The 22269-nt window shown below is 41.8% G+C and overlaps 1 protein-coding gene across 4 annotated transcripts in view; it reads right to left on the bottom strand.

Annotated features, from left to right (window-relative positions):
- The window catches only part of shf (Src homology 2 domain containing F), a 100997-nt gene that overhangs the window by 64099 nt on the left and 14629 nt on the right, over positions 1 to 22269 (bottom strand). For all 4 annotated transcript variants that reach the window (XM_008283926.1, XM_008283927.1, XM_008283928.1 and 1 more), the window contains exon 2: positions 19840 to 19972. In XM_008283926.1, the coding sequence (XP_008282148.1) occupies positions 19840 to 19972 (133 nt within the window). The remainder of the gene's footprint in view (positions 1 to 19839; positions 19973 to 22269) is intronic.

Below are 22269 nucleotides of genomic sequence, written 5' to 3'. Positions count from 1 at the left end.
TTAACGGTAGGAATTGGGTGAATAAAAGTGACTTTGCTGCATTAAAATGCCCATTGGTCTGACCAGTGCAGACACCAGCAAAACATCTGGCACAATTATTATTCACTGAGAGGCAGAACACTGGTATATGTGTACGTTAGCACTGTTGCACACATACAGGCAAACCAATACATAAACAAACTCACACAAAACATATAAAATGACACAAAGAGAGATACAACCATAGACAAACAGCACCAACTAAACCGAATCATCAGCAACTCTATCATTAGAAGACCTTATGGACACATAGACTACCTGTGTCACGCACAGTCATGCACATAGACACACAATACATGCTACATACAGACTCGCCTCTGTAATTCACGTGCTGGCTTGTGTAAGCAACACATCTCTTTGTCTGCCACATCTGCTTGGTCTTAATGAGCTCTGAGGCCTGATAATGAAATTACTGCCTGCAGAGAACAGCTCTGTAAAGAGGTTTCCTTCCTCTGTGTGCACAGGGGACCGACCAAAAACAGACATTCATATGCTGTCAGTACTCATTATTGAGAATGCAACGCTGATGTGCCCGCACATGTGGAAAAAAAAAACAAAACTCAATACATATAGGGACATGTAGACATGTTGTCAGCCATCTTGTCTGCAGTTGTTACCCAAAATAAACTGATTTGTGTACAATGAAAGTTGATGCTGGTGCACTGGAGGACCTTTTCACCACAAATGTTGCCTCACTTGATGGGCCTCTTTGGCTCTAGATGATTGGCGAGAAATCTGACAGTGACCAGTGCACCATAAAGCCACTTTTAACAGGGTGGAGGATTTCCTGCTGTCAGTGAGGCCTGAAAAGCAGAAATGTCAGGAGTTGAGATTTTTACGATATTTATTGCCAGTCTCTTCACTTGTACTCCTTCCACCCCAAAGCTTTATGTGCTTGTCAGAGCGGCCAGTGTCTGAGCCACACACACACACAAGTCTAAATTTACCTCGATCTGACAGCGCTCACAACAAACATGCTTTGACATTAATTTACGACATGATGTAACACTTTATGTTTGATGTGTTGCGGGTGTTCTGCAAAGATGTTTGATGTCAGTTTTATGGTAAACACTTTTCACACGTACAATAATACTTCAACATCTAATATTGGATTTGCATTAGTTTCTATAGAAACACTTTTAAGGTAACAACAAATTGGAGGGTATTAAATTTAATTATTTTTTTCCCAGTCATTGGCAAATCTTCCTTTTGTGTAGCTCTGATTACAAACCAGGAAGCAAGTGATAACATTTGCATAAGTCACCATCATGTTTAAGGTCAGGTATGGTGAAAATCCATTTGCATTGTGTTTTGTCTGTTTTATAAACTTTGAGGTGTAAAATAAATATATGAAGATGCCTACTTCTTCCATTCATTCAACCGTCCTGACTAGATAGTCTTCCCTGCTTAAACAAGCAAAGCCACAAGAAAAGCACATCAAATGCTCCGTTGTTGGCTGCAAGTGCAAACACAAGAGTCTTGCAGCATTTGAGGAAGTGAAGATCCAGTGGATGACGTCTATTTTTGACAGCAATGTCCCCCACAACAACCTCAATCATGCTGTTTACTTATCTCCTGCTCTCTGTGCTCACATGAACACTCAGAGAGCAAGTTAGAAGCAACAGGATGTTTTAGTCTCCCACACTCATTTATGTCTATGTCAGCCACCGTGCTGTCAACTGTTTTCCTGTGATATGTCAAACACCGAACAAAGCAGATGCAAAGAGAGTCTTCTTCCGGGAGGAGGCCTGGACTGAAGCAGCTCAGCTTCATTTAAAGCCAGAAATACTAAAACAGCATGTTTAGAGCAGGGCTAAAACCAGGGGTTACACAATCACAGTAAAAGAGAGATCTTTGGAATAAACTGTGTTGGAAATTGAAAGATGTATTCTGGGGACATGTGAAACTTGCATTAATTTGCTAAAAGAACACAATATAGGGCATTTACTAAATTAAAAGATGTCATCACCTTTAATCTTATCAAAAGCTATCTGAAGGCAATACAACGCAGCAGGTTCAGATAAGGCCTAAAGTCTGATCTCAAGGCTTATTAGGTTAATGAAAAACATCCCAGCCATTCCATCTTGTGGAAGAGTAGTCTAATATGACAGCTTACAACATGCATTAGTGATGCAAGTGTCTACGCATGTACACAAATGCAATGATTTATGTGACTCAGATGTTCTGTGTGTATCTGGATCTGATTACTCAGCAGCGAGTGTCAGTAACGCGCAGCGCCAAGAAGGTTAAAAGAAATGTTTGTGTGTGTTCAGCCTTGCTTGCTCAGTAGCTAGCCAACAGTAAAGCGACAGGGTGCCATGTTTCTTCAGAGGATGAGTCAGACTACTGATGACACGTCTGACTGGTTAAACAAGGACACATACTGATGCCATGTTAAGTCCTAAACAGTCATTACACAGCCTCGCCATGAGAGGCAGCTTGGTTTATAAGTCTGTTGAATTTCATATTCGTTTATATATCTATCATCTACTGATAACTTTTTTTCTGGATTTAGAGAGTTAATTCAGTTTTCAGCAGTATTTCTGCAATTTGAAGCTACAAAATTTGCTTTGTGTAGCTTCAGTTCCTCATTAAGTTTATCCATTACCATGCTTCAAAAAGTTAAAAGAAAAAATAAGTTCTGCAGGTACTTCTGTAAACTGAAGCAGAAATAGGTCTTAGATGAGTAACCAGTTTCTATTGTACCAGATAACAAATAGTCCTCTTGTGGTATTAGCAGTAATACACTCACCTATAAAATCTGAAACAGGTAATTGTCCTTCATTGTCTATTACCTGTAAAAATGAAGTGGTTCTGTATTCTAAAGGCGTTAACCAGTGCCATCAAAAAGCCTAACTGTCCACCGCAGAGCCTCGGCCCAGAGCAGCCAGCCTGTGCTTCATCCCCTGTGATGATCCCCTGGAGTCCAACACGTACAGAGGTCACCTTCCCGCTGGATTTCTCTTAGATAACTTCACAGTCTACTGAAAACTACACATCTCTCGTTTTGTCACTCCAGGCTTTTTCCTGGCTTTAAATGGGCCTTTGGGGGGGTGACTACACCTGACAGCAAGCATGACTGACTTACACACAGTGAAGGCAATCTGTCTGTCACCTTCCTGGAAAGAAATCTATTCATTTTCCTGTTTGATTACTGAATTTATCAAAAACAATCAATTGATTTGATCCTTTCCCCTCATCTGTATCTCTCCTTCTCTTTATTAATGCACCAACATTTACACCCAAGCCAAGTATCGGACGTGCAAAATCAAACTGCACCAAACATGAAGAAGAGACATGAAAGGGAAGTTAAGTGCTGTGCATTCACTGGGAAATAAACGCACATTAAAAATAAAGATATCTCTCTACAGCTGAATGAATACACACAATGAAGAATTACCTGTGAAATGACCACAAGGGGTTTTGCCGGAACAAAATCAATCAAGCTGCAGAAGAAGTTTGTGGGCAGCAACATATCAAACTAGCCAAACTTAAGAGACGTCTTTTTTTTCCAAATCAGCTAATTATATTTGAAGCCTGGATAAAAGCCAGAGGCAGACAGGATATGTGAGAGAGAGAGGGCCGACTGAGACAGCAAAAGCAAGTGAAAGTAGCGGAAAACACAACCCCACTCCAGCTCTCAGCATCCACTGTTCCACATCAATACAGCGATCAGTATTTCCAGATCACTGAGCTGGGGGTTAACCATGGCCCTGTGCTCCGGACAAAGGTCACACAGGATAGGCTCGCTGTGAGGTCTCGGCCACAGAGTCTGAGCTCCAGTCTGGCACTGGCTCCTTTAATCACCATGACCAGAAAGTCAATACCGTGCGCGAGTCAATTACCTAGGGAGGAGAACTCAAGGTGCCACGTGGTCCAGGAGTTTCCCTTATCCAGACCACCAATCTTTCTGACAGCCAAATCATAGGCAACTTATTGGATTCAGAGAGGGAGATCTTTACATTAATAATTCACTCTGTCCACGGCTGCATCTCATCTCCCTCCGCGCTCTGGAGAGTGAGACCCCACTGTTGCAAACGGCGGGCGAGAAAATGCAATGCTCGAATGGAAATGAACCTCTCTGTTGCTGAACTACCTCATTCTCTGCTTCTTTGCCTCCTCTGTCCTCGTATTTGTTTCTCCATTCCTTCTTTTTTTTTCTCTCCACCTCCGCCATCGTACCCATTCCGGTTGACTGCTGATAGCAATCCAGTGCCGCTTCTTTTGCTCGTTCACTGTCACAAATTCTCTACCTCCCGCACTCACTCGTTGTACCCACAATGCCACTGATAATAAAAACAGTGGATAAACGACAGCCTTGAGTATACTCTCTGACTTCGATCTCAAAGATTTATTCCAATCTTAAAAGGTGAAGTGCCTTGATTGAAAAAAAAAAAACAAACAAAAAAAAAAACAAGCTGTGTTTTCTGATCTCATTCTCTTCTCCACTGACCCATGCTGCTCTGATGCTGACAGACCTGTAGTCGTTTCTCCTTCACTTTGATCCTCTCGCCACTCCTCCATCCCCTTCCTCTCCCTTCTCCTCCATCTGAGTTTGCTCTTGCCGGTGGTATCCTGCTGGTGATGGAGAGCCGTGTCTCTTTCTGTGAGCTGCTGTCCCTAATGAGGCTCCTCAACCACCCACCGTATCAAATTAACAGGCTGCACCAAACTATTACAACCCAAACCCACCAGTCAGGCCCCAGGCAGGCCCAGTACCTCACCCCACTGCACCCACGATCGCACTCTGTGATTGATAAGATGGGATGCAGACAAAGAGAGAGGGGCGGGAGACAGAGGGCGAAATAGGGTATATATATCGAGAGAGCCAAATTAAAGATATACACGTCAGTATTTTTCCTAGAAGGATGAATATCTGCCTTTCTAAAGAGGAATTATCCTCTTGATGGAATAAGTAATGAGGAGAAAAGGTCACAGACTGCCTGTGTGAAAAACGTTTTATATCAGTCAAAGCAACATTGACCGTTGCCAAAGACTCTCAAGGCCTCTATAAAATGCTAAAGTGTTGGACACATGGGTCATCTGCAAATGTGCTTTTTCGCTTTAAATGCTTGCTGCAAATGTAGTCATTTTAATGATTTTAAATTCCTGTCTTTTGCCATCAAGCTCAAAATATGTCGCGTGGATGGGAAGCTACTGTAAGCACAAGAGAGTGTGTTATGTTGTAACCATCCATCTGGCTAATTGGATCTTGAATCTTGGAACGCACACTTGACACGCTCTGATAAGGTTATAATCTCCCTTGTGCCTTTATGGTGCTAGTTCACTATTTTAATTAATTAGTCGCTTCAAGTTTAAGCATAGCATTCCATTACAACTGTGGGGAGAAGAGGCAACTCAGACGGTGTGTGCTCGGGAGAGGGGGCAGATGCATTGGAGCCGAAATTCCAGTTGGGTGATACAGCATTAATTGATACAGTACACATATGTTCATTGTTCAGCACAGATGTATATGGACGTAAAAAAATGAAAGGGTAAATGTTTAAATCAAGCTATAATAATGGCTGGATTACTCTGCAAGGAGAGATAACGGCATGTGTCTCTGGAAGACAAACCCAGAGAAGGTCATTCCTGAATAAATGTCACCAGTAAATTGGCTTCCAGGGAGAAAAAAAAAAAAAGAGTCCTGCTTTATTTTAAAAGACAACAAGGCTTCTATAAAAGAACTAAGTCCATAGTCAATCACAGTGCAAACAGGAATATCCTAGACGACTGGCTCCTGGCTAGACGGATAGAGCGAACCAGAAATGCCATAAGGGGAAGATGCCAAAAGGCAGAGAGAGAAGAGGATTTAATGCATAGGAGACAGATGGAGACAGGAGGAAGTGGACAGACGGAGAGAAAAATGCGAAATGAAGACATGATAAAGACAAAGAAAAGGAATAGGGGAGATGGGACAAAACAGCAGAGACAAGAGAAAATGTTATGACGCTACAAACAATAGATGGGAAGAGAAAAATACAGAGATGCTCTGTGGAGAGATGCAGTGCTGGTTTAAGATGACGGCTTCATCGCAGCGTGCTGGCTCTTCAAACCCTCCGAATCCAACCCTTTTGTCAACAGGCCTCTCCAGCTACATTACTCACACTGCAACAGCGGTTGCGGGATGGTTTCCCTGAGACCTCTCTGTTCGCAGAGATAAGCACAGAAACAAACAATCGTAGATCGTTAAAATTACCTGTTTCACCCAAAAACACTTCAACTGTGAATCCTTTTTTGTCTTGGGAAACACAGATTCAACACATTGGCATTCTGAAGTTATCTAAGTGTTTAAAAAAAAAGTCTATTAAATTAGTCTAAAATATCCGGGATGCTTTTCTTTTTGAGATTTCTAATGACATTGTACCTCTTCGGAGCTTGAATAGAAAGTCAGCCACTACAATTCTCTGCCTCTCTCTGGTGTGCAGAGTATCTCCTCCCTCTCCTTCTTTTCTTTCTCTCTTTCAAACACACAAAGAGTCTCGAGCAAGCCTCTGTGTGAGAGAGGGTATCAGTCCTGGGTTATGAATGTAAAGCCTCGTCAAACAACACAAGGACAAGTGAATTCGGAGCTATTGATCCTGCTCAGCCTAAACTGCAGATGAGCATGCTCCCAAATGTAAGGTTGCAGAGGAGGTCTACTCTAACACTGGCTCTGAGCTTGGCCCTTTACTTTATTTGATCATTTGTCGAGCATTTACTCAACACAGCCTCAAAAATCCTGCCACTGATTCTGCATACAACATTGCCAAGATAACTTCAACTAATTTATCACAAACACCAATCAATCACAGCTTCGTACACATCTGTCTAATATGTTGCAGGTCTACCACGTGTTATCATGACAGCTCTGACCCAATTGGGTTTGGACATTTCTCTGGGTGTGTCCTGTGGTGTTTGGCACTTGGACTTGGGCAGCAAATCCTTTGGGTGCTGTGAGTTTTGGCGTGGGGACTCTGTGGATCAGGTTTTTCTGGCAAATCCCATGGATGCTAGATAGGATTGAAATCTGGGGATATTAGAGTCTGGAGCAAAGCCTTTGGCTCTTGGTTGTGTTCCCCAAGCCATTACTGAGCACTTTTTGCTGTGCGCACATTGCATGTTTCTGTGTTTCGGTTTGTTTGTGTGTGTGGGACATATAAAAGTAACCACCACATGGATGTCAGGGCCCAAGGTTCTCCAGCAGAACACTGTATTTTAACACAACTGTCAGTGTTATTCAGTTGCTGCTCTGAATACTGGGTTTCCAATGTTTTCTTTTGTTTTTTTGAAGTTTTGCATTACGGGTATCTTCACCTGGTCCAGGTAGAGCATGACCATTAGTTTAAACTACAGTCTTCTAAGGTATTTTTGATAAAAATGTATGTATGCATTCTGCCAAAACAGTCTCCTTGTAGCATCATGGACATTTAATGCACTTCGATATACAAATAACAGATGGTGGAGGGAGATATGATAAAGTCATCTGGTGACAGCAGAATAACGCTTACAAGCCATGCTACCGCTGCTGTGCTCCGACAGCAAGACATGTTCCAATCTGGTTGGCATCTCAGTGCATTGCCCACACGTACACATATCAACAGGGGCATTTATGGAAACATTTTTAAATAAAACTTGAAAATTAAAGGCTAAATCTACCGTTATGTCACACAATAAGCAGGTAATGAGCATAATATTACACAGAGACATCCTACTGGAGTCTGTGCACTTTCATATTCTGAATCCGATCTCATCCTTGACCAAGTACTAATGGATCTGAGAAGTTGTCATTTCCAGTCAAGAACAAGAAAATATGTTTATTAATAGGTTTGTGTACATGAGCACTTAGCACTGCCCCTTAGCTGGCTTCTGGAAGTGGACTAATCAGAAGAAAGCAAGCTTTTCGGGAAGGGGGGCCTTTAAGATCCAGAGCGAATACTGTCTGTTTCAGGCAGAGGCTCAACTGAGGAGGAGCACAACAGGCATTATGAGATAAAGAAGGCTTTTCATTTTTTTATTTTACTATGAAGCCTATAAAGCTACTCTAGTGGAGTCCCAGAATATACATATAGAGCTGAAATGAGTGTAATATGTCCCCTTTAATGGGAACTCCTGCTCTCACACACTAACAAGCAGCCCAGTACTCCAATATACTTTGTGCTGGTTTTAGTATATTGAGAATTTTGTGTTCCTGTGAGTGTTTATCTGATTTTCCTATGTAATTTTTTTTTTTTGGGTGCCCATCTGTTCATGTTGTGTCCTTCAACAGCTGCAGAGTGCGAACCACCCACTCGCATACACTCACACCTAAAAGCTCTCTGTCGCACCAGAGTGTCAACAGGACTGATTTCCACTCTCCAGCTTGACTACAGTCACCGCAAATAAAAAACAAAAAAAAAACAACACACACACACAAAAAAACACAGGTCTGCAAACAGATTGGTGCCATCTCCCTGTCTATTACTAATTCATTAAGTCTGTCATGGTCTCACTCTCTCACCAGCCAGTAAAATCGGTCCAATAACCCCCATCAAGTAGGTGCCTGCCACAAAGACACAAGCTATAGCCTGAAGTTCCTTCATCACTTTGGGGCAAATGAATACTTAGCATATCAAATGACTCAGAAAACAGTGTGCATGTGTGCATAGAACAGCTGTACGCCTCTGTGTGTGTGTCTATTAACAGAGCTCGTGCATGTGTGCTGCAGGCCCCAGGTAACCAGCAGCGGGTATGAATTCTGCCCTGTCCTCCTCTGCAGTGGCCCAGACATGGATTAATGGTGTCATTAATCTTACCTTTAAAATGAATGACTTCAGCACCTCCAACCTGCGCCAAAGTGGCTGCCCAGTCCCTCATTCCTGCGCTCCACCCCCTCCCTACCCGCTCAGCTGTAACGGATGGATAGTGGGTCTGCCATCCTATCCATCCTTGGCTTGGCACAGCCTGGCACAGTGGGATATCAGAGGCCAGCAGGAACCCTCACACCAGTACGCACTGCTTCCTTGCAGACTTTCTGCTAGTTTTTATGTCTTTCTGTTCATTTGTGTACCTATGTGTACTTAAGTTGATTAGCTAAAAACCATTCATCGTAAATCAAAAGCACCAGGAGGTAAACAAAAATGTGTTAAAGTTTTCTACAAGTTGTAACCTTTGCAACAAAGTGTAGGGCTCTGTTCGGTCTACAAAACAGTCATTTGGCCTCTGGAAGCACCTTCAATGGATCCACTGGCAACCATTGAGAATGTAGTCGTTCTGATAGGGGAGTCTGCACAGCGTCGTTCACCGCTAGAACTGCATTGTGGAAATCACTTCCCCCCATTAATTTCCATTAAACCAAACTGCTTGGCTCCAGTAACCATCTGTTAGAAACTTTAGACTGCTGGCTATTGAGTGGATGAGAGCTGTTTGATCATGTTTTAATCAAATGAGCAATCAGCATGAGACCTAATGTGTTTGAGTAATATTGCAGTACCTCATAAATATTTTAATTATTGATTAATCTGCACATTAATTCCTCAACAAATCAATTAAACATTTGCAAATGTCAAAAATAGAGGAAAAACTATCTCCACAGATTCTCAGAACTAAGCTATGTTTTCCAATATCTTTTCTCACCCAACTAACAGTCCAAAACTATTACATTTTGGACGAGACAATTAATGAAACAGCACAGACCCACACACTTTCACAACACCAGAGAGGGTTTGGTGGAGCAGCTCAATATTATTTGCTACTGATGCAGTGTGCATCCCTGAAAGTTCAGTGTTTCTGCCACAAAATGGCACAAAACATAAATAGGACATAACAATGCAGCACCCGTGTAATGTTGTGCTTTTGCTCGTACACATTTCAATATCTGGAGGAAGTTTCAAATATATCTACAACTGTGCAGCACCAAAGTGCACAAAGCCATGTGTGAGCAGCTTGAGCTACAGTGCTGGATGGCATTCATCACTAAGTGAGGGGGAGGGAGGTTATCAGGCTGAGCTAGAGATTTCTCATTTCATCAATAAGTCGTCAGTCTTCCTGCTCTTCCCCTCTCCTCCCACCTCCTACACCTTCCGCTCTTCAGCTCTGCCAAATGACCCTCCACACCAGAGGCTACTGGCCATTATCCAGCAGACCAGACACACACACATACACACATAAAAAAAAAAAAAATGCATAGCCGTAAGCCGCTGGACTGTATGTCACTGTCAAAGTCAGGGAAACACACCAAACTATTTTTAAAACATCACTCTAGAGAGGAAATGTTGGGCTGTGCACATGTGCAGCGTTTTTTTGGAGCACCGTGCAGTTACACGGTGCAGTGTAAACTCATTCTTCTAACATTCGTCACTGAGCATCATGAAAAAAAATGCATCGCTCATATTTGAAGTGGATGCTAGTCTTGGAAAGAGCACCAGTTGCACAGAGTTTCCACATAGCTCCTTAAAACTTCTTGACAGGTTTTAAGTTCCTCCCACGTTACCAGTTAAGGTGAGGTGAGACTTGCTGCTGAGTCACTGGTAACAAACCAAGGAAAACAGAAAGATAAACCAGGCTCATTTATACAGTGGGTGTCTTTGTTTAAGCTAATCATTTAGCAGAGATACCACTTGAACGTCTGTTTCCTTCGCGATGTCAAGACAAGTTTTTACAGATGAATCACACAGAATTGGTGGAGGGAGTATACGGCCTCTTAAAGGTCAACTAATTTAAGAAACTGGACTGAAGTCTGTAAACGCAAACAACTTTTAGAGCATGTGAAACGGTTTATTAAATAGTAGGCTTGACCATATTTTTCCTATACTTCGAACAAGCTGCTTTGAACAGCCTGCAATAAACATCATCACACCTAATACCTTGATATTAATCATTACTCTCCAACACTGGCAGCGCAGAATAACTTGTTTAAGCTGAAGCTCTGCTCTTAAAGTTGCGGTTCACTCCAGTGGGATCTCGTTACGCTTCTGCTTTTCTAGAAATAAAACCCAGCTCTGCTCTCATTACACACTGTATTTTGTTGACAGGGCCATTTTTAAACACTAAAATAATACGAGGCCCAACAATAGCACTGAGCCAAAAAAAAAAAAAGAAAAAAAAAGGCCACCTGACACCAGCTCTGGGATTGTGGAGGACTGGTTTTGCATCACTTGGTACCACCCTGTCAGATCAGTGTGTAATAACTGTCAGTCATTTCTCATGGGATCATGCAGACGTGACATAAACGGGGAGCTCACTTCTGACAAAATCTGGCAAGCACTGAGCGGGTCACAGATATAATGACTAGTTAGGGAGCACAGCGGAGGAGAAGACTATTTCATGGTTTTCTGTTAAATAAATGAAAAACCCTGTGGCAAATAAAACATCTTTAAAAACAAGATTATTGTAACTGTGTAACTTGGCTGGAAACTTACTTTTTTAGAGCCGTATGATCATTAATAATCTGAGAGAACTTTTCGCTGTACCTTTGTGGCCATTACTCATCGAGTCCCGCAGCAGAGCCCAAACGTACTTACGCTATTCTTGAGCTATGTCATCACTCAGCTGAAAAAAACAGAAGTCATCATCACTCTCAAGCATATCGACTAATCATAAATGTATCCCAAAGGAGTAAGGTGAGCATAGATCTTACTGTGACGGTATAACCTATCTAGGCAGCTCAACTTCTACACTATTTGTTTTTAATCTAATAAATGACATTTTTAGTTGGATGTGATTTCAAGTTCAGGATTCCTGAGCAAGTCGGCTGATTTGGTTGATGCTGTGAACTCTGTGTTTCAGATTGGCTCCTGGTGACCTTAAATAACATTTCCTGCTAAACACAGTGGCTCCTGAAACTTCTCGTACATCTTGTGCTTATCTCACGTCTGTCACAACTTGTTGGCTCCACACGCTTCATTATGAAACCTTACGAAAAAAAATAAATAAATCCAAGAAAATATCTAGATAATAAATACTTTGTTCTTTTGCTTCACGGCATTTTTACTTTTGATTATCTCCGACTTTGTTATGCTCATCGTTATTCTGTGACACCAATATTGTCCTGAGGGAAATTTGGGTGTTTACATTGCAATTTTCTTTCCCTGTATTATCAGCATGTCATGAGGTCCCCGTGTGTTCTCTGTAAAGTGTTAATTAAGGAAAATAAAGAAGGAGAAGAATAGGAACAACATAACAAAAACAGACTGCTAAAGGTGGTGGATTTTTAATTTTAAAAAAACTCAAAAACATTTTGAATTATTTAAGCTGGTAAAAAAAAAAAAAAAAAGCAGCTGTGAGTTGATCGCATGGCCCAAATACTGTTAAACAGTAGTCGTGTGGTGTGAGAGGTAGGAGGAGGGTGTTAATTATTCACTTCCCTGTCCAGTTCTCAGCTACTAGCCGGGCAATCCGTGCTTATTTATAGCTGCCTATAATCAGCTGGGGTGATGCATACATGTGCTGCTGAGGTAATTCTTAAACAACCCTTCAAATGTCCTGAGACAGACGTAAACCAACAGAAAACAGAACCAGAGATCAGAGGATAATTGCCAAGTTATTATGTGCTATACTGACAAAACACTACTCTAAATCTAAATTCCCATACTAATCGTACAGGTTTCCAGAAAAACATATCACCTTTGAAAAGTGCCACTGTTGGTACATGCTCCGGATATTCCTCAAGTTACAGCTCGGGGCAATAAAAGCAGGGTTACAGGCCAAGAAATGTGCTGCCACATGTACCTGCCATCGCCTGGGGTGAGTTTTCCCTCTTGTGAGTGAGTGAGAAGGAGATGGAAACCATTCGGCACACCATGCCTCCATTCTTTCCTCTTAAAAAGTGCCCATAAACTAACCCACAGGTGCTGTAATATGAATTTGTTCCCACTGTCTCTGCCTCTGGGTCTCTCTCTTGTCACTTTCTTTACTTTTCTTTTTCTATCTTGGCCAGTCTCTCTTTTTTTTTTTTTTCACTTTCCGTTCTCTTTTAGTCATATTTCACAACTTTTCTTTCACTTTCTCTCTCTCTCTCTGTCTCTCTCTCTCGCCGAATGTCGACACCTCTGAACACGCTCTCTCGCCCACTCAGATCACTGCCAAACTGGTAATGTTCCTAGCATTTATACTGTAGAGTCAACAGGGGCTTAGCACCACACTATCATGAGTAATTGAAATAATCAACTCCATGGCTAATGACTCATCTCCTTGGCACTGGATGCTAGTCTCCACATCACTGGGAGTGTGGTGCAGGAGGTGCCAGTGCCGGGAGACATTTCCCAGCACATTTCTCAGAGAGAGAGAAAGAGAGAGAGAGAGAAAGAGAGAAAGAGAGAGAGCGAGCGAACACCCATCTACCGTGAGTCAACCATTATGGAAAGCATCAAACATGTTTCCCCTCTGGGCATTGTGGCCCTGTTGCTCAACTCTCCTGCTGCTAAATGACGGAGCACTACCTGAAAGATGGGAAGAGGCGAATCGAGGTTACAACTTTGACACGGTGTGTCATAAATTCACCACTGGCATAAAATATTTCACACCGGAGGGATTATTTTTGTTTGATACCCCCCGCATACGTACACCTCAACACACAATTTTTGGTGCGACGGCTTGAGGATTGGCAAGTGGGCCGGACTGGAGTTTGTTTGTTCGGGAGAGCTCAATCATCCAAGCTGTTTGCACAACAGGCTTCTCCTGTACTGTGGGAAAACTCTCACATGGTCGCCTGCCTGCCTGGCTGACTGGGAAGTATGAGGATGAGTGTGTGTTCATTGAGAAATAGCTTGACGCACACTGCCCTGCAGTACTAGTCCAGCCCCTTGTACTTGTCAGTGTAACAAGTCTCAACAGCTACAACAATGTATGACAGAACAGAGTCAACTGGAGCAGATAAAGAAACATGCAAACGTTGATTCTAGCTTTTCTTCCAACAGGTCCTCCTGTGATTAAATGCTGTTGCTGCTGCTTGTGTTAAGGTACAGAATGGCCGCACTGAGAGCTGAGGAGGTGTGTGTTTATGTGTGCGGGTAGCTGTAAACACATCCGTGTGTATTTATATGTGTGAAAGAGACAACAAGACACAGAAAGAGGTTTCTGCGCAAGTGTGAAATCTGTTGCATATGTTCAAAAAAACACATGTCCACATACAGAGTGCAAGATACAAACCAGAAATACAACAACACGACTAGAACACAGAGAGGGGGAAAGTCTTCTCTTGGGGACACACACACACCTACACACACACACGTTTGACAGCCTCACACAGATACAAAGATAGCACATGCAACGACTGACGCGTGTAGACATGACAAACATTCGAGGCACTCGGGAGACACACACATGCAGGGAACGTTGTAAAGACAAAGCGGCTGTGCACACGTCTTCGCACAACTGCAGGTGGTGCAGTGAGCCCCGACTAGTGCGGAGCAGCTATGGGGGGGGTGGGGCTGGCTTTTCAGGTTAAGGAAGTTGTGACATGCCCCTCCAGCAGGCCCATAAATCAGCCGACTCAACCTCACTAAGGATGGCTCTTGGGAAAAGAGACACATGGGGCATACAGCACATACACACAGACAGTTCAATCCTCTCTCACACACACACAAAGTCCAACAGTGTGCTTGCCAACAATGGCGCACACACAAACAGCAGGAATGCACACTCTGTTATGTAAACGGCTGTGGCACTCTTCGCCTCAGGCCTTACATGCCACACCTCCCACTATGTGGTAGAGTGTATGTCTTTGTGTGTTTAAGGTGTGAATGTTGTGTAGTCAGGGAATTATCATTATGTCTTTAAATGACACCTCCGGTTTCTTCACAATTTTACTTGAAACTTTTTTCAAAGCACATGACCTTCTATGATTGTATTTATATGGTAATATCATGTCTGCATGTAGATTTTCAAATGTAAAAAAACTATGGAAGCACTATTTCGAAGACAAAGCAGGTGCATATCAACAGAGCGGTGTGTCTTTAAATTCATTTCTACTCTTGTGGACAAAAGGTTGAAGAGGACTGGAGTCCCTACAAGTGTATGCGGCGCGTCTTCAATATTTTTGCATATTTTTAAGCAAAACAATGTTCAATGAAGAGCGTCACATCAGTATGTAAAGATGGCAACAGGCTGGAACTCCACTCACCTCTGTAATAAATGGTTTCTCTGTACTTGTAGATTACATTTCTTGCAGTGAATACATGGTAAAGCGTAATAATCCATCAGCGAGATGGGAGGAGTGAAAGCTTTTTCTAATCAGCACAAGCACAAACCGACCTCATACATGCTGATCAGAATGATGTCAGAGTCACAAAGTGCCTATGTCAACTGCTACATCACTGTTCAAATTGTGCTATGTAAACTCTGGAATGGGGGGAAGAAAATCGGTGTATTCACAAGATTTTAAGTGACCTACAGCAGCAGCACAATGTCAACAGCATGTTAAGCTAACATCCTAACAACAGTAATTACTCCAGTTTATCTGCTACCCTGAGCATGCACAGTCTCGTGGGTTTTACGGGGAATTATCTCCTAACTCACAGGAAGCGATTTATCTGAAGATGTCAGAAACACAGAATATGGAAACTGCAGATTTTAGATACAAAAAACAAGACATTTAAAATGCTCTAAACCAGGGGGGGCTCAAGCTATTTCGACACCGACCCCCAAAAGGAGGATGCTGTGCTGGAGACTTGCCATCCCAACTATCCCATAGGTGGCTGGATACAAACACTGCGCTCAGCCAAACACATGCACTAATAGGCCTCATCAAACACTGGCGTGATAACAACACAAAAGAACACCTGACAGCTTGACAAACCATCATATTTTTTATCTCCACATATGGACTGTAATACTGCACAAACAGAGCATGTAGGAGCAGCAGACTCACAGGTTTTTCTACCTTTTGTAACAGTTATGGCTCAACTATGCCTACGTTTTCTAAATGTTTGCAAATTTGATTAGATTTCTGGAAGTCTTCCCTTCTCGCTGTCTCATGGCCCCCTGGAGGATCATGAACTCCACTATGGGAAACTCTGCCTCAAACAATATACACTCCATCTCCGATACTTCCTAAATGAAACTATTGTTTTACAAGCCGTATTCCCACAGTTTTCACTGGATAGTTATGTGACCTCACGTACATGTGGCTGTAAATGCGACTTCTCAGTCTGTGGAATCATTAATAGAACAGCTTAGTCACACTATTGCTTCATGGAGTTGATTACTGCCTGATCATCAGCAAATCTGTGCTGGGAGCAGTGCAGAAACACAAGCAACGTTTCAACAAAGACACTAACCTCAGGTGCCCAGTTTCAAGAGTTAATAACATGGATTTGTTTCTGCATGTGTAGGAAAGCACGGAAATATGAGCAACATCGAGAGACTGAAATCAAGGCCCTTTTATGTAAGAAAATATAACTATTAGCATAATCACTGTGATTGGAAATAAAGAATAATTTTTGTCCAAACTGCCCTCGAGGCCAGCACATCCAGACTCACCAACACATTCTACCAAAGTGCAATACGGGTACTGAACTCACATTAGTCTATAGTCTGTACCTATTATCACATATATTTATACTATACTATGCTACATATATTATATTATAATTATCTTTTAAGTATACTATACTATATTCTATTCTCTATTGTGTGCATATTTTATATAAATTATATTACACATTATTTATAATAATTACACTAGTCTACACCCATTTTGGTGTCAAAGTTTTTTGAGCTGATTTTGGACAATTGTAATGTGCTGAATCCAAATATTACATTAGTTTTGCTCAATGAGGTCAAAATTTTGATTTGATGAAACATGCAGTTTACTTGTATTTACCTTTCCACATGTTTATCAACTTTTTGGATCATTTAGCTTATGAAAAGGATTAGAAAATGAAAATTTTCCTGTAAAATCTAATTTCATATGAGAAATACTAAAATAAATCAATCGTTAATGTCAAAAAATGTAATCGATTTAGTGGTAAAATAATTTGGTTTTAAATCGAGTTGGCATAAAAACCTGACCTGATACAGAAAAGCAGATGTCTTTTTGGATTGAGTGTTGCGAAAATGTCCTAAATCAGTTTAAAAAAAATCCTAGACACCTTCAAAAAAGTATTGTTTTTGTAACCCAGTGCTATTTATATTTCTCATATATCCACAGTGTTTCTACCTCAACAGTGCAATATATTTATTGCACTGTTTGGCTAAAAGTATCTACTTCCTACTGACTCCTTTTGTAAATGTATATATTCTCATTTTTCTTGTTTTTTTTTTTACTTTTATACTTTTGCACCACTGGAGTTGTCTTTTAATTTTTGATGACAATAAAAGCATTCTATTCTTCTATTCTATTCTAACTGGTACATCAACAATGTTTGTGTATGTCTATTGAGTGACTTTTATCCTAACAGCAGATCCAAAGTGAATTTCAGGTTGAAACTGGAAACCTAAGTGCTGCAAAAGCTTTAAAAGTCAGACAGTCTGATTTACTTTCAGTCTACTTCTTCAAATTAATTGGAAGCATGTTTTTATAAGAAACTATCTTTTACACCCTTGAATTTTACAAGTCGAGACAGTTAAAGTCCGTTTTATGAGGAGCTTACTGACCATTTTATAGATGGTATAAATTTGGCAGAAGGTAATTAAATGATTAAAACTTTCGTTGACAGCCATAAATGGGAAACTTTCTGTTGCGTTGGCATGTTTGGGGGGTTTTGTCGTCCGTCTGCACTCGTCAGTGTAAGCAAGAGGCTGAGAAGAAAGGAAAACTGTTGGAGCTGCAGCTACACCAGGCTGAGAGCTGAAGAAAACTCAACAGTGAAGGATGTCAGTGAATACAAAGAAAAACGTCTTGCCTGAAGAGTGAACGAGAAAATAGATGAAAGAGAGCAACAGTGACAGATTTAGGGATGCAAGGTCCTTTCTTTGCTACGGTGCAGCAGTCCATGCAACAGCTCCTCTCTCTCCTTTTTAGCTGACTAAATTCTGAGTGTGCAGTTCTGCCTGACCAATATGCTGTCAGAATGAGAGATGCAGCAATTACTCTATAGCCATAGCCAGTATGCTGATGTATTGGTGGAAGCATCCGGCCTTGCACAGAAGGAGAAAGTAAAAGCGCCTGACCCTCATTACATCGCCTAGATGCCCTTGGGCAAGGCATTTAACCCCTAACTGCGCCAGTGAGTGTTAAACTGGGCAGCATGCAAGCGTGAATGTGTGTAACTGTGTGGATTTGAAGGAAGCCATTTCTTAAAATGGCCATTTGTGCTCAGGGCTTCGGCCCGAGATACGTTTATAAAGAGAAATCATGCAACCAAAGTGGTTCAGCTACCAATGATAACACATTACAAACTCACCAATTGTTGTTTTGGAAGGCAAAAATACCAAATTTTATCCATTTCCCCTCCTTAAACAATGAATTCCCAATCTATGTATGTTTTAATGAAATGTCTTATTTAATGCTTGTCCTTCTATTGACAGGGAGTAGAAAACCACGAACCATTATGAGCCCAAAAAATCCACCAACAACTCTATTTAAAAATAACACCCCACCCCAAAAAAAATTGGCAATCAATACATATGATGAATGAAAGCAGGGAGCCTGAAAACAACACCACCTCAGGTTTCAAAGACAGGAACAACCGGAGCAATAAACTGAAGACTTCATCTGATTAAACAGACAGTTGCTGCCAGACTAGCACGCTTGTCAATACAGCCAAATGCAGAACTGTGTCGAGTTAAATTTATAAAGCAATAAAAAAAACTTGGAAGAAGATTCCAGTGATACCGCAACAGCCCTGTTCAGATTTCTTTTTTTTTCTTTACAGCTTCCTCTTTGTGAGAGAAGCGATAAATCCTGAGTTTCTCTACTCAGCTGAGGCAATGACTGGGCCAAAGGTCAAACCAGTAAGACAGATGAAAACAAGAGATTGTCTGGAGGCCCATTAAAAGAAAATTGCTGAGGAGGGACAGAACCATTTGTGTTCTGCCTTTGTGGGAGCAATGTGCGAGATGGTGAGCGGTACCGATATTTGGTAGATGATACGAATATGTCAGCATACCAAAGCCTTAATAGAGCATTTAGGATATCTTGTAGTCACGTCTCAGTTCCAGAAACATCCATTTGAGGTCTGACGTTCACACAAACATCTTTAGTAACATTCCTGTCTTCGGTACTCAGGTCTGCTCAGGAGAGCAAAACAGCTGTCACATGTTTTGTTTGCTCCACATTTTTCATCATTTCTCCCTTCTTTCTGCATGTTACGTGTTCTTTGTCATTGTTGTGCTCAGCCACAGAATGAATGTGCAGTGACAAAGCTGTGTGGGGAATGTGGTTTGGCTAAATTCTTATGTTAGCACAGCTATTGTTGTCTCAAAAAAATGCCTTCCTGGAAATCCCAGCAAGTCGCTGTCTCCACGTGCACACAGTTCAGAGGAGAGGAAAAAAAAAACATAGGAGGAAAAGAAAAAGAAAAAAAAGACATCCCTCCCTGTTCTCATCTTAAACAGTGCATCACTTAAAAGCTTGTATGATTTCCGGCGGGCAAAGTCACTGGTTTTGAAAATGTTTTGACATCTTTTGGGACACACAAGTCATTTCTGCTCCGCTGCACCTGTCATGTAAAATGTCACGAGGCCATCGGAGCCTCTTCATTAATTCATATGGCCACATCAAGCTGCATATTAATTAATACTGCACTAAGACATACAATGTGAAATTATAGTAAAGACCCAAATTGATTACTTGTCACCTGAATTACAATGCTGAAGGTGTAAAGTGGGGTAAAGGTTGCTAGGTGACAAAAAAATAGAGGAAATTAAAGACAAAGGAGAGGATTGAAAGCGTTGAGCTACCTGCCATCATCTTCTGGGCCTCATATGGTTCCATATAGCCATCGTTCTCTGTTGTCACTTTTTCCGTAATGGTCTGAGTGCCACCAGCCTGCTCAGCATCAAAAGGGTCCGCATAGTCTTCAAGGATAATGAGCTGAAGGAGATAAACAAACAAAAAAAAGAAAAGAAAGGTGAGGTTATTGAGGGAAGGGGAAAAGTAAAATAGCAAGAGGGGAATTCATTTTGCTGCTCTGTTGAACAGCACAACACGGGTATGGTGTCAGGAGAGATGCAGTGACAGATACTGTTGTGGCCCTGGACAGGACCAAGCGATATCCACTGAGGCAGGCAAGAGGATAAAGGGAGAAACACATAAATAAAACCCCGCGTCTGTATGCCTCAGCACACCACCACAATGCCTCAGCTTTTAGCCTTACAGCACGCTCTCTGCTACTGCTGGCCTGCCTAATTATATGATAGCCTAGTGACAGGCCTACATTTCAAAAGCAGAGGAAAGAAGACCACAACTGCTCAACTTTCTTAAGAGAAACAATTTGGCAGATTTATGCCGAGCTGGCAGTGAGCCACGGCTAATTGCAGTCTTGCTCTTTTGCTGAGCATTTTGTGCAGTAGATGGCAATTAGGTGGACGTCCCGAGACCCAGAAATACTGCTCAAACCTTTAGGGAGCGGAGCAAGTCCGTGTCTATGGTGCCCTGGGGGGATATTTGTTTTCTTGAAATGTTTGCTTCATCTACCAGGACACCGCTTCAACAGTAAAGATCTTCTGTTTGAAAGGAAATAAACTCCCATCTGAGCCATCTGTGCTCTTGGACATTGGATCTAATGAGGGTGTGTGACTGCATGAATTTGGACCAGCTGTTAGAAAAGGCACTTTTTTCCTCTGTTGAGGCTCCTAACAGTCTAGTTCTGCCAATCAGTGGGCAGATGAGAAGAGCCCTGCATGTTCTGTAATTTGGAAACATCTTCGTAAAGGATTTCTAAGGTTAAAGCCAGTGCACAAGCAAGACCAGAATAACTGCCTCGTGGCTATATGCCTCTGCCTCCCAGTCAAGTTGCAGATTACATCAATGTCTGTCCAGACTTATATACATAGTAAATCTAGTAAAGACTTTGAAGTGTGTACAGGCATTGAGAGAAATGAAAAACAGTATGAGAGACCTTGTATGGGCTCACATGCTTGGTCAGTAAAGCGGACTTTGACAGAACACACAGTCGTAGCGATGACAAAAGACAATTGTTTAAATATGGATGTTGCTGCAAAGAAGCTAGAAATCTACAAAATCATCACAGTTTCAAGGAGTACGATTAGTGTCCCCAATTCAGGTCAGACCAAATGTGAAATATTGTCACAATCTCCCTGAATTATGGCATTGAAAAATATCTCAAACAGTATTTCTGTAGAACATTATGATTTCCCAGTGAAGTTGACCTATGACCTTTTGGACATAAAATATCATCACTTCATCATTTTTTTTCCTATCACATATATGTGTGAATTTTTTTTATAATTAGCTTTTAAATTCTTGTGAGATTCCAGTAACCTTTGACCGCTAAAATCTAATCCACCCTTGAGTCAAAATGAACATTTGCGCCAAATTAGAAGAAATTCCCTCTGGACATTCCTGAGGTATCGCTTTCATGAGAAGGCAACGAACGGACGGACGGACAACCCGAAAACATAATGCCTCTGGCCACGGCTGTCGCTGGTGTGGAGGCATAAAAACACCTAAGTGAGTATGTGAGCATGTACATGACTGGCACTACACCCAATGACTCATGTGTAACAGGAAGGGATTTGGTCTCATTATAAACAAGCTCATCACTCATCTAGTGGATGGGGCCGGCCGGGCGGGCGGGGCAGACTGGAGTTGGTCTGAGCCTCATGCCCGCCGCACTGTGCCTCCACCACGCCAGCTTTCCCGAGAACAACCACTGTCCATCTTTGCCACAGAGAGAGCACACTCCCAGGAAGCAAACTCTATATGCAGGCCACCCATGAGAGCGCCACAAACGCACACACACACAGACACACACACACCTGCCAAGCCTCAGGGAAGCAAGTAAAATGTACAGATACACCCTTCAAGCCGAATGCTGGGAAAGCACCAGCATTTTCACAGTACTCATCGAGGTCAAGTGTCATTTAACAGTGATATATTTTTTAAAAAGACATCTTGAAAAGTTTCCAAGTGTTAAATGCTACAAAGTTCACTTGGGATAATTTGTAAGCCGATTAGTGACAGAGAAATGCTGGCAGGTATATTCCTGCACAGATCATCCCCACTATACATGGATTAGGCAATAATAGCAAGGGAAGTAAGTACCATGGTTGCGCTCACAGCAGCTACTGTGTGTTAAATCTGCCTTTTTCAGTATTCTCTCTCCATCTGTTTTGGGGAAAATAACTAGGACTTTTTTCTGCCACAGC

The sequence above is a fragment of the Stegastes partitus genome, unplaced genomic scaffold (genome assembly GCF_000690725.1).
Source record: "Stegastes partitus isolate 25-593 unplaced genomic scaffold, Stegastes_partitus-1.0.2 Scaffold333, whole genome shotgun sequence".
Classification (NCBI taxonomy): Eukaryota; Metazoa; Chordata; class Actinopteri; family Pomacentridae; genus Stegastes; species Stegastes partitus.
Note: the sequence above shows the minus strand (reverse complement) of the source record. Positions and strands in the feature narration are given on the sequence as shown.